Below are 14055 nucleotides of genomic sequence, written 5' to 3'. Positions count from 1 at the left end.
CACCCTTCAAAAGCACCAGGGCCAGATGGTCTCTCACCTTTTTTCTTCCAGAAATACTGGGATCTTGTCGGACAAGAGGTTAGTCAAGCGGTGATTTCGATGTTATCCCACTCTGAAATCCCTCCTGATTTGAATTACACCTTTGTAGCTCTTATTCCAAAGATCAAGGAAGTTGTGACTATGTCCCATCTTCGACCAATTTCCTTATGCAATGTCATTTATAAAATAGCATCAAAGGTTATTGCTAACAGGCTCAAGAGTTTTTTGCCAGATATTATTTCCCCCAACCAAAGTGCGTTTGTTCCTAATCGGTTGATCTCGGATAATACTTTGGTAGCGTCAGAGCTAGCTCATTACATGCACAAGCTGCGCCGTGGTCAAGAAGGTTTTTTGGCACTTAAACTGGATATCAGTAAAGCCTATGACAGATTGGAGTGGGGTTTCTTGCAGCGCATCATGCTTAAAATGGGGTTTGCTGTTCAATGGGTGGATCTTATCATGTCCTGTCTCTCTACGGTACGATATTCTTTTCTTGTTAATGGCACACCTAGAGGTTATGTTACACCGCAGCGTGGGTTGCGGCAAGGAGATCCCTTGTCTCCCTATTTATTCTTATTATGTGCAGAAGGTCTATCTGCCCTTATATCACATGCGGTGTCTACTGACCAATGGTTGGGATTATGTATTTGTGATGGTGCTCCTACTATTAGTCATCTTTTGTTCGCTGACGATAGTATGCTTTATTCCAATGCAACACCTCAAGCTTGTCGTATGGTACGAAATTTGCTTAATATTTATGAAAGAGCTTCTGGGCAACAAGTGAACCTACAGAAGAGTAATGTTGTCTTCAGTGGAAGTGTTTTGCCACATATGAGGGACAGTATGGCCCAGATTCTGGGAGTTCAGGTGGTGGATAAGCATGAGAAGTATTTAGGGATCCCGACCCTTGTTGGCAGGTCTAGATCTGATACATTTGCCTATATTAAAGATAACTTGTCCAAAAAATTGACAGGTTGAAGATCTAAATTACTCAGTGCTGCAGGTAGAGAAATTCTAATCAAAGCGGTAGCTCAAGCAGTACCGTTATACACAATGAATTGTTACTTGCTTCCTCAGAACCTTATTCAGGAGCTTCACCAACTGTGTGCCCAATTTTGGTGGGGAAGTACGGAAGAGAAGAAGACTATGCATTGGAGGGCTTGGGATGAGCTTTGTAAACCTAAAAGTTTGGGAGGTATGGGTTTTCGACATCTTTTTGCCTTCAATTTGGCGATGTTAGCTAAGCAAGGGTGGAGGCTACTTCAAAGTCCTGATTCTTTGATTGGCCAACTTTTCAAAGCTCTATATTTTCCCCATTGTACTTTTTGGGAAGCTTATCTAGGCAAACAGCCTTCCTACGCTTGGCGGAGTATTTTACAGGGTCGTGACATTCTTAAAGCGGGTATTAAACGACATGTTGGTAATGGTTTCACTACTAATATATGGCTGGACCCGTGGCTAATGGGAGAGGACTTGAGTGCTTTCTTCTCGGACAGAGTGACTACTGTAGCTGATCTTCTTAGCTCCCCGGGTATGTGGAATGCCACCCTCTTATCAGAACTGTTTCCTCTTCACATTGTTCAGAAAATCCTTTCTATTCCCCTTAGTCCCCGAAATCATGAGGATAGGTGGATTTGGGGTGGTGATAAAAGAGGTCGGTTCACGGTTAAATCAGCCTATCATATTGCACGGGATCGGATTCTTGAAGATTCATCCACACCTAACCCAAGTGTTGCACTTTGGCGTCAGTTGTGGAAAGCGCCAGTCCCAGGTAGTGTAAAGATCTGTGCATGGAAAGCAGCCTCCAATGTTCTTCCTACTCGGAGTAGGCTTCGTGATCGTGGTATTGATTTAGATACCCAATGCCCTCTCTGTGATGAAGAAATAGAGACTCCTTTGCATGCGGTTCGAGATTGTCCCCATGCTACTAGTTTGTTTCAGGGGGCCAACCTCCCATTATACACGACCCCTACAAGTGTTGCAAACTGGCTATTGTTAGCCTCTTCGTCGAGTCCTCGGTCATTTGACTATTATTTGATGATTTTGTGGGCTATTTGGAGAAATAGAAACGCTAAAGTTTGGGAGGGTGATTTTAAACAAGCGTCTCAGATTGTTCCAGTGACTCTGGGTTGGTTGGAAGAATTTAAAGCTGCTCGTTCTTCTAACCAGTCGGGTTTGGCTGCTAGGCCGGTTAAGAGGTGGACGAAACCTCCTTTGGGCTTCGTTAAGCTGAATGTTGATGCTGCCTTTGATCAAGGCTCAGGTCGTTCGGGATTAGGTGGGGTGTTTAGGGACCATGAGGGAGCTTTTCTTCATGGTTTTAGGCACTCTATCACGTTGGCTCACTCAGCTCGACATGCGGAGCTGCTCGCTCTAGTTCTAGGAGTGCAGTTGGCTATTGAGAATAATCTTACCCCCTTGATTGTGGAAACAGATTGTTTGGATTTGGTGTCCGGAATAGCGTCTGCTGCACTAGATGGGTCGGAACTCGGTTTTTTGTTGGAAGATTTGCGGGTTTTGTTGCTTGAGGCGTTGGGAGCTCGTGTCCTCAAGGTTGGAAGACAGGCCAATGGTGTGGCTCATGTCTTGGCTCAGGAGGCTAAGAATGTTGATTTTCAAATAGATTTCTTCTCATATCTTCCTCCGTCTGTGGAGGCTATATTAATCTCTGATTGTAATGATTCTCAATCAATGAATTAGTCTTTCATTCCCCTCAAAAAAAAAAACATGGTCATTTAATTGCTCTTTTGTTTTTAGTATTTAATTACTTTTGTCATTTTTCGTAATGATCTAGCAATAGCAAATGTGATTTCCTAAACATGATCTATTTGTGCCGTATGTACAGGTTAGGTATCCCAACTTAACATGGTTGGAGGTGAGTGAACTCAATGGTTTAACATTCTTGTTATCATCTTCAATGGCTAGAAGCCTTGCACAACTCAAACATCTTCAGGTATCAGGATGTCAAATAATGGAAGAGATAATATCAATAGAAGAATCAAAAGAAGAAATTGTAGACAACTTCTTTTGCCATCTACAAATTCTGCAGCTAAAAGACCTTCCAAATCTCACTAAATTATGCTCAAGCAACCATACTGAACTTTCAAATCCATCCTCTGGGATACAACACTTTCTTTTTGACAATAAGGTGACTAATACATTTATTTTCCTATTTCTTTTTGGCTAATACCTTGACATATTTTCTTTCACATTTTATTTCCAATATTCTCGATCAATTAGTTCCAAATTGTTTCTTCACCAGCCCATGATTAAGATGAATATCATGTATATGCAGGTAGACTTTGCAAACTTGAAGAAGTTATCCATTGATGGCCTGGCAAAGTTAACGACAATATGGAACAATCAGTTTTCTCTAGATAGTTCAAAAAATCTAGAGACAATAGAAATTATTTCATGTGACAATGTGAAAAGTATATTTCCAGCCTCAAGGGCCAGAAGTCTTCAACAATTGAGGAGACTGAAAGTCCAGAATTGTGGGGTAGAGGAAATCGTCTCAAAAGAAGACAGTGTACATAAAACACCTATGTTTGTTTTTCCAAAACTAGCATATGTGGAATTTAAAGATTTACCCCAACTTAGGTGTTTCTATCCAGGATTGTATTCTTCGAAGTGGCCGTCACTCGTAAGTTTGGTAGTGTATGGTTGTACTGAGGTGCAGATATTTGCAGAGGGCAGGCATGAGTTTAACAATCCTTGCTCTCTAAATAAACAATTTTTGTTTTTACTTGAGAAGGTAACAATACTTTTACATAATTCCTATTCATACCTGTGTTAGAATCTATGTATAAGCACTTAATCAAATTCTCCGTTCAAACCTACGACCAAAAATCAATATTTGAGTTTTTGTTGCTCTACTTAAAATATTTATTGATCATAACTGACCAGAAGATATGTGATTGATATTTCAGGATTCGTTCCCCAATTTGGAAATGTTAGGCATGGCCGTAACGGAGAATTGGGATGGTCCGCCGCTCCACTTGTTTAGGAAGCCAAAATCTATTTGTATTTGTGCACACACCAACTCATCGTTGAATTCTCTTGGGAAATTACTTGGTCTTGAAAAAGTCAATGGAGAAATACATGCAGTTGGGGATGGGACCCTCCCACATTTAAGAGTGTTGCACCTTCACGGGATGCGGAAGCTGATGAATCTTGGGGAGGATAGCTTCGGACCAGCATGCCCATATTTTCCAAATCTGGAAATTCTGAAGCTAGAGGAATGTGACAGCTTAAAGAATTTAAGATCATCCGCAATATCCTTCAAGAATCTAACAACTTTGCAAATAAGTCGTTGTAAGGGATTGAAATACTTGATATCTTTCTCCATGGCCAAAATTTTGATGCAACTCACAAAATTGGAAGTCCAGGATTGTGAGGAAATGATAGAAATAGTGGGGAGCAATGAAAATGATGATTCAGAAAATGAGATTGAATTCAGGGTGTTGAGACATTTGGAACTTTCTGCTCTACCAAGTTTGAGAGGCTTTTGCTCTGCGACTCGCATTGCCAAATTCCCATCCTTGGAAAAATTATCCATGAGTTGTACTCAACTGGAGACGTTCATCTTTGATTCTATGGGTAAAAATAATACAATTAGCAAGGACATCAAAGACACCGACTCAAGCGAAAACCACGAGACTGAAGTAGTGCAACCTTTTCTTTTTGACAATAAGGTGAAAAAACTAATTATACATTTGTTTAACATTCTTTAATATTTACTTATATCAAATTTATAAATTTTCTTTAACAGTTCCATAAGATGAATAATATATATATTGTCTATACAGGTTGAATTTCCGAGGTTGAAGAGTTTGTTTCTCAAGGATCTAACAAAGTTGACCACAATATGGCACGGTCAACTTTCTCTAAACTCTTTTAGCAGTCTAAAAGACCTTGCAGTACATGAATGTGGAAATCTAATAAATATCTTTGCGTCCAGTACTATGGGAAGATTGAATGCCCTTGAAACCTTATCGATAGAAGAGTGCAAGTCGGTACAAGTTGTATTTGAACTTGGAGGAATTGATGTTATAGAAGAACAGGACACATCAGCAGTCACTCGGTCGAAACCTTTTGACTGTAGAAATCTAAAGTCGGTAGAAATTGATTCTTGTGAGAGTCTAAGAAACATTTTCCCAGCTTCGGTTGCTAGAAATCTTCAACAGTTGGAGAGGCTGATACTGAGGGGCTGTGGAGTGGAGGAAATCATTGCATACGAAGGGGAACCACAAACAACACCGAAGTTTGTTTTCTCAAAAGTCACGTCTGTGTATTTTGTAGAACTGTCCCAACTTAGGAGTTTCTATCCAGCCATGCATGTTTCTAATTGGCCAGCACTTCAAACGTTGGCTGTTGTTCGATGTCACAAATTGGAGATCTTCTGTGGGGCACTTTCAAGCTTTCAAGGGAAATATGAATCAAATCCGTCCACTCCAATTAAACAAACTCTCTTTTCAATTGAGAAGGTACGGGTGCTATTACACTAATTCTCTTTACATATCTTTCGGTGCAACACTAATCAACCGGATGAATACTTAATGAATACTTTTCAAAACTATGGAGGGGATATAAATGACAATATCTCTGACTCTATTTTCGTTCTTTACATCAATTTCAGGATTCATTTCCCAACTTGGAAGACTTGAATTTATGCAGCATGGAGATTTGGAATGGTCCACTTCCGGTCCACTTCTTTAGAAAGCTAAAATCTCTTACAGTTTGTTGTCCACAGTCCAAGTCGGTTGTTTTCCTTGACAAATTACTCGATGAAGGAAGCTCTAGTACTAGGCAAAGAGAGGATGCAGTTGAGATTGGGACCCTCCCACGTTTAAAAAAGTTGCATCTTCATTTAATGCCCAAGCTGGTGCACCTCGGCGAGGATAACTCACAATCAGCCCCCCGCCCAAATTTTCCAAATCTCGAAATTCTACTGCTGAGTGCTTGTGCCAGCTTACAGAATCTAACATCATCCGCAATATCCTTTCAGAATCTGACAACTTTGGATGTACATTTTTGCAAGGGATTGAAATACTTGCTAACTTACTCCGTCGCCAAAGGTTTAGTACAGCTCACAAAACTGGAAATTAAGGATTGTAGGAGACTTGTTAGTATAGTGGGAAGCACTGAAGAAGAAGATTCTGGAAATAGTGATGAGATTATATTCAGGCGGTTGAAACATTTGAAACTTTCTATTCTGCCAAGACTGCAAGGCTTTTGCTCTGGAAATTGCATCGCTAAATTCCCGTCCTTGGAAACTTCAAGCATGAGCAACCGCCTCAAATTGAAAATCTTCACAGCTCATGACCAAACGCTACAGCTAACAAACGAAGAGGAAGACACAGATGTTGACTTATGGGGTAAGTCTTATTGTCTTAATTCACCATTAATGTTCAATTAGAGTCCTCACATTGAAAATTTTGCATATGAAATGCTGATTTGGGGCAATCTGTGTAATATCTCCAGAGTGGATGCTGCCTATTGACAAATGAAATGAGCTCGGCAAGTACTGATTGATATCTTGACCAGATTTCACTGTAAGTAAACTTCCTTTCTTTGTGTTATCTATATACACATTACAATTTCCTGCTTGCTTTTACCTTCAAATTTGTTATTACTTGTTCTGACATATTCCTTACTCCACCTTCCAGATTCTACTGCTCCACCTCGCTGCAATTGCTCCTCTTTTCTGGTAAGTGGAAGATTGTTCACCAGATTGTGCATTCATGGTGTTATAAACTTGTGGCGTGTCCTATGTGCACCAAGTGTTTGCGGAAATGCTTGTGTGATTGTTTGTGTGGTGATTTTGCTGCATTTCAATTCTTGTGCTTTTATTGATTTATGTGTGTAAGCGTTGCTTTCTTTCTGCCTAGCAATAAAGGAGAAAAAAAAAACAGAGTGATCCTTATTGGAGCTCTTCTCATTGGTGTATAAAATTTGGTCCTGCTGGTTCCAATCGAGAGCTCTGTAGCTTCTTTTTTATTTTTCTCTCAGCTTAATATGTTGTGCACACCAAGTGTTTGTGGAAATGCTTGTATGAACATTTTACGGCATTTCAATTGTTATGCTTGTGTGGACTTATGTGTATGTCGTATTTACTTTCTGCTTAGCAATAAAGGAAAAACAAGAAAAAATCAGTGTGGTTCTTATTGGACCTCTCCCGAATGTTTACATGCCTTTGCTGCTTGTGCCTTAATCTAGTTCAATCCACAACACTCTTCCTTTTGGTTTCTCTCCCAGCTTTGTTAGTCTAATTGTTGAGTTCAGAGTCTTCTTTGATTCATTAATAGTGAACGGCTAGGGATGTAGGTCAATTTGGATCCGAGTCTCGTCAACCAGTTTCCTGTTAAAGTCTTGTCTGTCTTTCGTAGTTTTGTTTACTCTTGCTTATCTTGACTGCCATCTTTCAGTGTGCTCATTTTTATGTCTAATTGCTCTGCTTCACTCCACTGTATTTTTCAAACTGTACATTACATTTCATTCATAAATCTTGGTATTTAATCTAGTACGTGATTGCATATAATTCTCTGTCCAAATATATTGCAAATTACCAAAATCTGTCAAAGGCTCAAAGCTAGAAGCACTAATGTACCTTATCCTTATCCTTCTGAAGAAACAGAGAATCTTCAACATTAATAATGCATCTTTTGCTGCTTGCAGAAGGCGAATAAAACCTAAAACTAATAATCTCTGTAGTGAACTCCATCAAGATTTCACAGTAATACCTAGCTAGTAATCTAAAGATCAACTTAAACTAGTGATTTGGTGAACAACTTGTGAGCCAGGGCTAATTGGAAGCTACGAATTTGCTTATCATTGTAGACTAGTGTAAACTGGGATATCACTACATGCCGTTACTCTTTTAACTTCTAATATCTGGGGATTCAACTGTATGTCCCCCGATAAGTCATGAAGAAATGGTTTAAAACCAATAAGTTCAGCTATAAAATTTGCTGCAGCCTGACCTCTGTTGTTCCCAGGAAAGTGAAAGGTAGCAGCATTTTGTTCAGCTGAAGCCATCAAGGCAGTAACAAGTGGAGTGGGGTTCTGTTGCTGAGAAGTCGTCGGAGAGCTAGAAAGTAAAATATTATCCTTGGTGGCAGACCTGGCCGTCACTCTCCCACTTGTTTTCGCTTCCTTCTTTCTGGGCCGTCACTCAAAATGGATTTTCAACAAGCTGAAAGGTGTGGAACAATAGAAGTAGTTAATCTGCAGGTTGACTTTCTTATCATATAAGCGTACGTTCCTACGAATTAAGCTTCTGTGGACTATTCTTTTTTCCTTTTTGGAATCTGTAATGTCATCTCAGACACCTGTTGACAAATTTTAAGCTTTCTTATACAGTCTTTGTATTGTAGATCTACAAAGGTTTAGGTATGCAAGGGATACATCATTTGGAAGAAAGCATTTGAACTTCTGGAGCCAGTCACCAGTTTTCCTTTGGATTGTACGTAACACACTACTATGAAGTTGAGCTTTATTGCATTTTTAATAGGAATTTCTAATTGCAATTGTTGGATTTTACAAAGAATTAACTCAGTATTGCATGGAGTGTCTAATTGCTATGACAATTCAATTGAACTGAACAAGATTTAAGGCTATTCTCCTTTTCTTATCAGGTGTGCTGCTTCAGATAGTTCTTCAGGTTAGTTATCAAGACTGAGTACCTGCTATTACGATAGTGCTGAAGAAAGAACGAGTGTATCAGGTTTATTTGAGAGAATTGGTTATCTAATTGCATGTTTTGTTGTTACATACAGAACTCAATGTTTTGATAGGGGATTTTCTGCTATCTTTAATTGGAAATCTTATAATTTTGGGAAGTCTGGAACTTGATACCTAGGAATTGTTTGGTTTATGTGAAAATTTTTTTTTTTTCCCATTTCCTCTTTTACATTTCTCTTATCTGTATTTCTGCTTTTATGCTTTGATTCTGTGTGTTCATTTAGAGGCACTGTTTTCTGATTGGTTAAGATTGTTCTAATTTTGAATCTTAAAACTGATTGATCGCTCTGCCCCTTCTATTCTTTTTGACATTATTATTTCTATGCTTCAACAAGAATCACACAAGGGTAGATTGATACAATAGAAATCTCTGGGCCAGTAAGGCAAAGTCTTAAGTCTTTACTTAATGAAACAGGCCTTAGTAATATTTATTTCTATTTGATAGTAACAGAAGAGAAGAATGAATGAAGTTGCAGTTGAAACGTAATCTTAAATATGATCAAACAAATATTATATAGAGAATGTTCACTTCACTCTTCTGCAACCAATACGATAATGTTCTAAAGACGTAATTGCAGTTTTGGTCCTTTTGTTTGATAGGATTCACAATCTTATTCTTATGGTTTAAATTGGTCATCTTGGAGTTTTAAGACATAGTTGCAGTTTACAAGGAGATAGCATTAGGATATAATTGTTTCTGTTTTGAAATCTCAACTATGTCTTTGTGTGGTGTGTACTCCTTTTGAGATTGATGTTTACTATTGTTCTGTATGTAGGCAAAGTGGAAGAGGTTTAGGCCAGGTTGTAGAAGCAGTTTTCTTTCAATCCTATTAATATCAAACAGACATAACAGCTAAAGTAATTTTTTGGTGATGGTTTTATGAGAACTATAATTTAGAACTAGAATAGACGCCCGCGCTCTGCCGCGGGTTTTGGAGGTTTAGGTAAGATAAAAAAAGGGAAGGAAATGCTATAAAATACTATAGGTAAGGGTTATAAGGAAAAATTTACAAACAATTGTGGAAGATTCATTGTGGGTGTTAATGTCTAAAAGTCTAGCGGTAGCTGGACCTTAGTTAACGTTGATCCGGTGGGCGGATCGATACTTGTGTTGTTATAGTAGTTCCCGTTACCTGTCAAGTAAAATACAATGGGCGTCAGAGGGAGACCGCGCTGAGCGGTCTTCAACTCTCCGATGCCTAAGTTAGTCAATGTATTTATGTTGACAAAGTAACAGTAGGTAAATATTGAATGCGTAATTAATGAGGAGAGAGGAGAGAACCTTTTATAGGTGAGGAAGAGACTGATCTTGTCTTTGTTTTCGATGTGGGACTGATATGCCTCAGTTCTCAGTTTCAGAAGCTTCTGACGCTATCTTGGCGTGGCGCGTGGCGGCGCGTCGCCGGCGATCTGGGGATGGCCCAACGCTGAGGTTGTAGCCTGTCTGGCGGTGCGTCTGCATGTCATTCCTTTAGTTGGAATTAGTACCTTTGGCGGTATAGTGAGCGTGGCTCATTATAGCTAATTATGCTTGCAAATGTACATGTATGTACAAGTCCCCAAGTCCCCAGTCAAGGAGGGCAATCTTGGTTGGGGAGTTGTTCAGCGGTTTGAAGCGTTTTCTTCCGCTAGACTTGCAAGAGCATAATTAGCGTCAGTGCGTTGTCAACCGTTGGTTTTATTGATCAAACGCTTTATACCCTTTCGGGTGGGCCCCTGCTGGGCCCCCCAGGGAGTCCCCCACTCCCCGGCGAAGATAGACCTCCGGATGGTCGGTAATTTGTTTGATGAGGGGGAACTGCACGGAGCAGAGGGTGTTGGGTAGCGAGCCCAATGTTTAGCACCCAAATGACGGGGGTCAACGTGCCTGATCAGGGCCGTCGTAGACTGTTTGACTAGTCCCCGTGTCCCGTAGGGACGGTCTGAAGGTAACGCCGCGTGGCGGTCGTTGTCAGAGTGAGGCGTGGCCTCGGGATTTTCCGTTGGCGGATATCCCCCCGCTAGATGTAGCAGGAACCAGCGTCCGATAGACGTGTCTGGCGGTATTTTTGCAAGACGAAAAGAAAGGTTCCGCCAGCGGTGTGTAGTGAAAGACATCCCGCCTGCAGGGTAGCAAGGAGAGTCCTGCTGGCGGGATGTTTGCTGGCGGAAACTTCGTTTCTTGGAAAATGACGAGGGAGAAGTTCCGCTGGCGGGGTTTGCCCAGCGGAGACTTCGTCTCTTGGAAACGGACAAGGGAGAAGTTCCGCTGGCGGGGTTTGCTCAGCGGAGACTTCGTCTCTTGGAAACGGACAAGGGAGAAGTTCCGCTGGCGGGGTTTGCTCAGCGGAGACATCGTCTCTTGGAAACGGACAAGGGAGAAGTTCCGCTGGCGGGGTTTGCTCAGCGGAGACATCGTCTCTTGGAAAAGGACAAGGGAGAAGTTCCGCTGGCGGGGTTTGCTCAGCGGAGGCTTCGTCTCTTGGAAACGGACAAGGGAGAAGTTCCGCTGGCGGGGCTTGCTCGGCGGAGACTTCGTCTCTTGGAAACGGATAAGGGAGAAGTTCCGCTGGCGGGGTTTGCTCGGCGGAGACTTCGTCTCTTGGAAACGGACAAGGGAGAAGTTCTGCTGGCGGGGTTTGCTCAGCGGAGACATCGTCTCTTGGAGACGGACAAGGGAGAAGTTCCGCTGGCGGGGTTTCCGAAGTTGCCCCTTCGGTGGTTAATACGTGTCGCGCCCATAGCGGGTTAGCGTGCGTAGGTTTGTCTGCTAAGCCTGTCCGTCTTCTAGCCTTTAATGACAGTAACTGTGGGTTTCGTAACCGAGGTGACGCCTCGGGCAATCCGGAGTGTAAGTGGAGACGTATGACACGTGTTCGGCTAACAAGGGATGTTGGTATGGATCGGACGGCTGAGGACGCGTTGGGGTCGATATAAAAAGGGGGGAAACTCTGGGGGGATTCGACACTTTGTGAAAATTTTGAAAGCCTAGCCACCGTTTGGACGAAACCGGAGAAGGAGCCTACTGAAGTTTGGGTATATCACTCCCAGAGACGTCGGTCGTACCTGTGCACCACCGTGCCGGAGATTGCACCACTGAGGTTGGTATTCGGATCTCTGTCTTCTGCTAGTTGTTTCTGCTAGTTTCTGGGTTTTGTTGTGTTTGCTTTTCTGGGTGTGCTCTGAGGTGTGAGATGGGGTTCTTTGTGGGGGGTTGAATGATGGTTGGCCAATGCATTTAGTGGTTTAGGATTTGGATAGCCGAGTCTGGGTTGAGTGTCTGTTTACACGTTGGAGTTTTCTGGGTTTTGTTCTTGATTATTTTGGCTATATCTGATGCGAGAATAGGCTAGATCTATGTTTGTGCTAACTGATGTGGGTTTTAGGGTTTTGGGATGGCTAGCGTTATAGAGATTTCGAGCAGTGAGGAATCCGAGTCTGACGTGTCGCTCAGCGCGGCGGATGGGGTTTTTATTGATTCGTTGCGTCCGTCTGCCCCTGCAGGAACCTCACTGCCAGAAGTGCTAGACGTCGAGCCGCTACAGACCATCCCCTGGGAAGTAGTTATGGGTCGGGGTTCGCGTCCGGAGAGTTCTAAGGCGGGCGAGGCTGCTGCCGCCAAAGCCAGGCGCGACGAGCGTCTGGCGAGTAACAGTGCTGCCAGCGGCTCCGCTGGGGAGGGAGAAACAGCGGAGCAGAATGTTGAGTCAGCGTGGTTCCTCCCGGATGGGACAGCCGTTGACGAGGCAGGAGGGGGGATGAGCGGTGCTGCTGTCGCTCGACTGAAGCAGGCGTTCCGGCTGCCGGGGTCGGTGAAGCTGCGCCCACCGACGGCTGACGAGAAGGCGTCGATTCTCCCGACGGGGTGTGCGGCCGTGCACGAGGCCATATTCCGCCAAGGGGTGACATTTCCGCTGGTGCCCAATCTCCAAATTCTTGTTTGCGAGTTTGGCCTTGCCTTCGGTCAGATCTGTCCAAACATGTGGCGGTTGATGTTGGCGATGAACTCCCTGTGGCGCTTGTCGGGGTGCGAGGGGCCTACCGTGGCGGAAGTGCTCCATTTCTACGAGTTAGTATATGTGAAGCGCCAAGGTTGCCACGGGCAAGTAAACTTGAGTCGCCGGCAGGGAGCGCCCAAGCTGATCGAGAATCTGAGGGACTCCATGTCCTATTGGCGGGGGACCTTTTGCGTCGCTACCGACGGTTGGGAGTATCACGCTAGGTCCAACGAAGAAGGGCCGTCATTTAGGATTAAGTCTGAGTTCCAACCTATTCTTCCAAAGGAAGTGAATTACCTTGGCGGTAGTTATTGCCGTCAGTGGCTCTGCCTCTATCCACTTGCTGTTGTAATCAACGGCAACAATGATGTATTTGAACTGACCCTTGGCAGTTTGGAACTTTCCCATCAGATCAAGGCCCCACGTGGAATGAATCCATGGGCCCACGATGACTGATAGTGGTTCTGCTGGTGCGTGTGGGAGATCTGCAAACTGTTGGCATTTGTGGCAAGACCTCGAAATCCGCCGAGCGTCATCGCCAAGTGTGGGCCAGAAGTAACCTTGTCGCATTGTGCGGTTGGTCAGGGATCTGGCGCCCGAGTGGTTTCCGCATTCCCCGCCATGGATTTCAGTTAGGACAACCCTTCCCTCCTCTGGGGTTAGACAGCGGAGGTTGGGATGGGTGAATCCCTGGCGGTAGAGCTTGCCGTGCTGGATGTTGTAGCGGGTTGCTCTCCGTTGGAGCTGTCTTGCCTGGACCTTATCTTCTGGCAACGTTCCGCTGCGCTTATATGCAATGATCTCGTCCATCCAGCTGGGATTGACTTGAACGTTGAAGATTTCTGCCAGGGTCTTTGTGATACTTGGCTTGTCCAGGCACTCCACCCTTGTGTCCGCTGGACTCTGATGTGGTTGAGCGGTTGCCAGTCTCGCCAGTGAATCAGCCTTGGCGTTCTTTTCCCTGGGAATCTGTGTGATTGTATGGAATTTGAACTTTTTTAGCAATGTTTTGACGTACCCCAAATATGCTGCTAATTGCTGGTCCTTGGCTTGGAAGCTGTCGTTGACCTGGTTGACGACTAGTTGGGAGTCGCTGAATATGTTGACGCTGTCAGCTCCTGAGTCAATGGCGAGGAGTAGGCCGGCGATGAGCGCCTCGTACTCCGCCATATTGTTTGAAGCTTTGAAGTTGAATTTCAATGCATACTCTGCGTTCAATCCCCCGGGTCCGGTTAAGATGATTCCGGCGCCGCTGGCCTTGGCACAAGCGGAGCCGTCCACATGTAGGTCCCAATCT

The 14055-nt window shown here is 43.4% G+C and overlaps 1 protein-coding gene across 1 annotated transcript; it reads left to right on the top strand.

Moving 5' to 3' along the window:
* The first annotated feature begins 3998 nt into the window (after nucleotides 1-3998).
* On the top strand, nucleotides 3999-6898 carry LOC112198847. The gene is made up of 5 exons (XM_024339949.2): nucleotides 3999-4733; nucleotides 4848-5525; nucleotides 5678-6416; nucleotides 6523-6593; nucleotides 6708-6898. Exons 1-4 carry the CDS (start codon nucleotides 3999-4001, stop codon nucleotides 6546-6548), a joined length of 2178 nt encoding a protein of 725 aa, XP_024195717.2. The 3' UTR covers nucleotides 6549-6593; nucleotides 6708-6898.
* The last annotated feature ends 7157 nt before the right edge of the window (nucleotides 6899-14055 follow it).

The sequence above is a fragment of the Rosa chinensis genome, chromosome 4 (assembly GCF_002994745.2).
Source record: "Rosa chinensis cultivar Old Blush chromosome 4, RchiOBHm-V2, whole genome shotgun sequence".
In the NCBI taxonomy this organism is placed as follows: domain Eukaryota; kingdom Viridiplantae; phylum Streptophyta; class Magnoliopsida; order Rosales; family Rosaceae; genus Rosa; species Rosa chinensis.
The sequence above is the reverse complement of the archived record's forward strand: the minus strand, read 5'-3'. Positions and strand labels throughout refer to the sequence as shown.

Coding starts and splice junctions, on each gene's coding strand:
- LOC112198847 (XM_024339949.2), top strand. CDS start 3,999: ATGGCCGTAACGGAGAATTGGGATGGTCCGCCGCTCCACTTGTTTAGG. Junction 4,734..4,847: donor CTTTTCTTTTTGACAATAAG/GTGAAAAAACTA, acceptor TTGTCTATACAG/GTTGAATTTCCGAGGTTGAA. Junction 6,417..6,522: donor CACAGATGTTGACTTATGGG/GTAAGTCTTATT, acceptor TAATATCTCCAG/AGTGGATGCTGCCTATTGAC.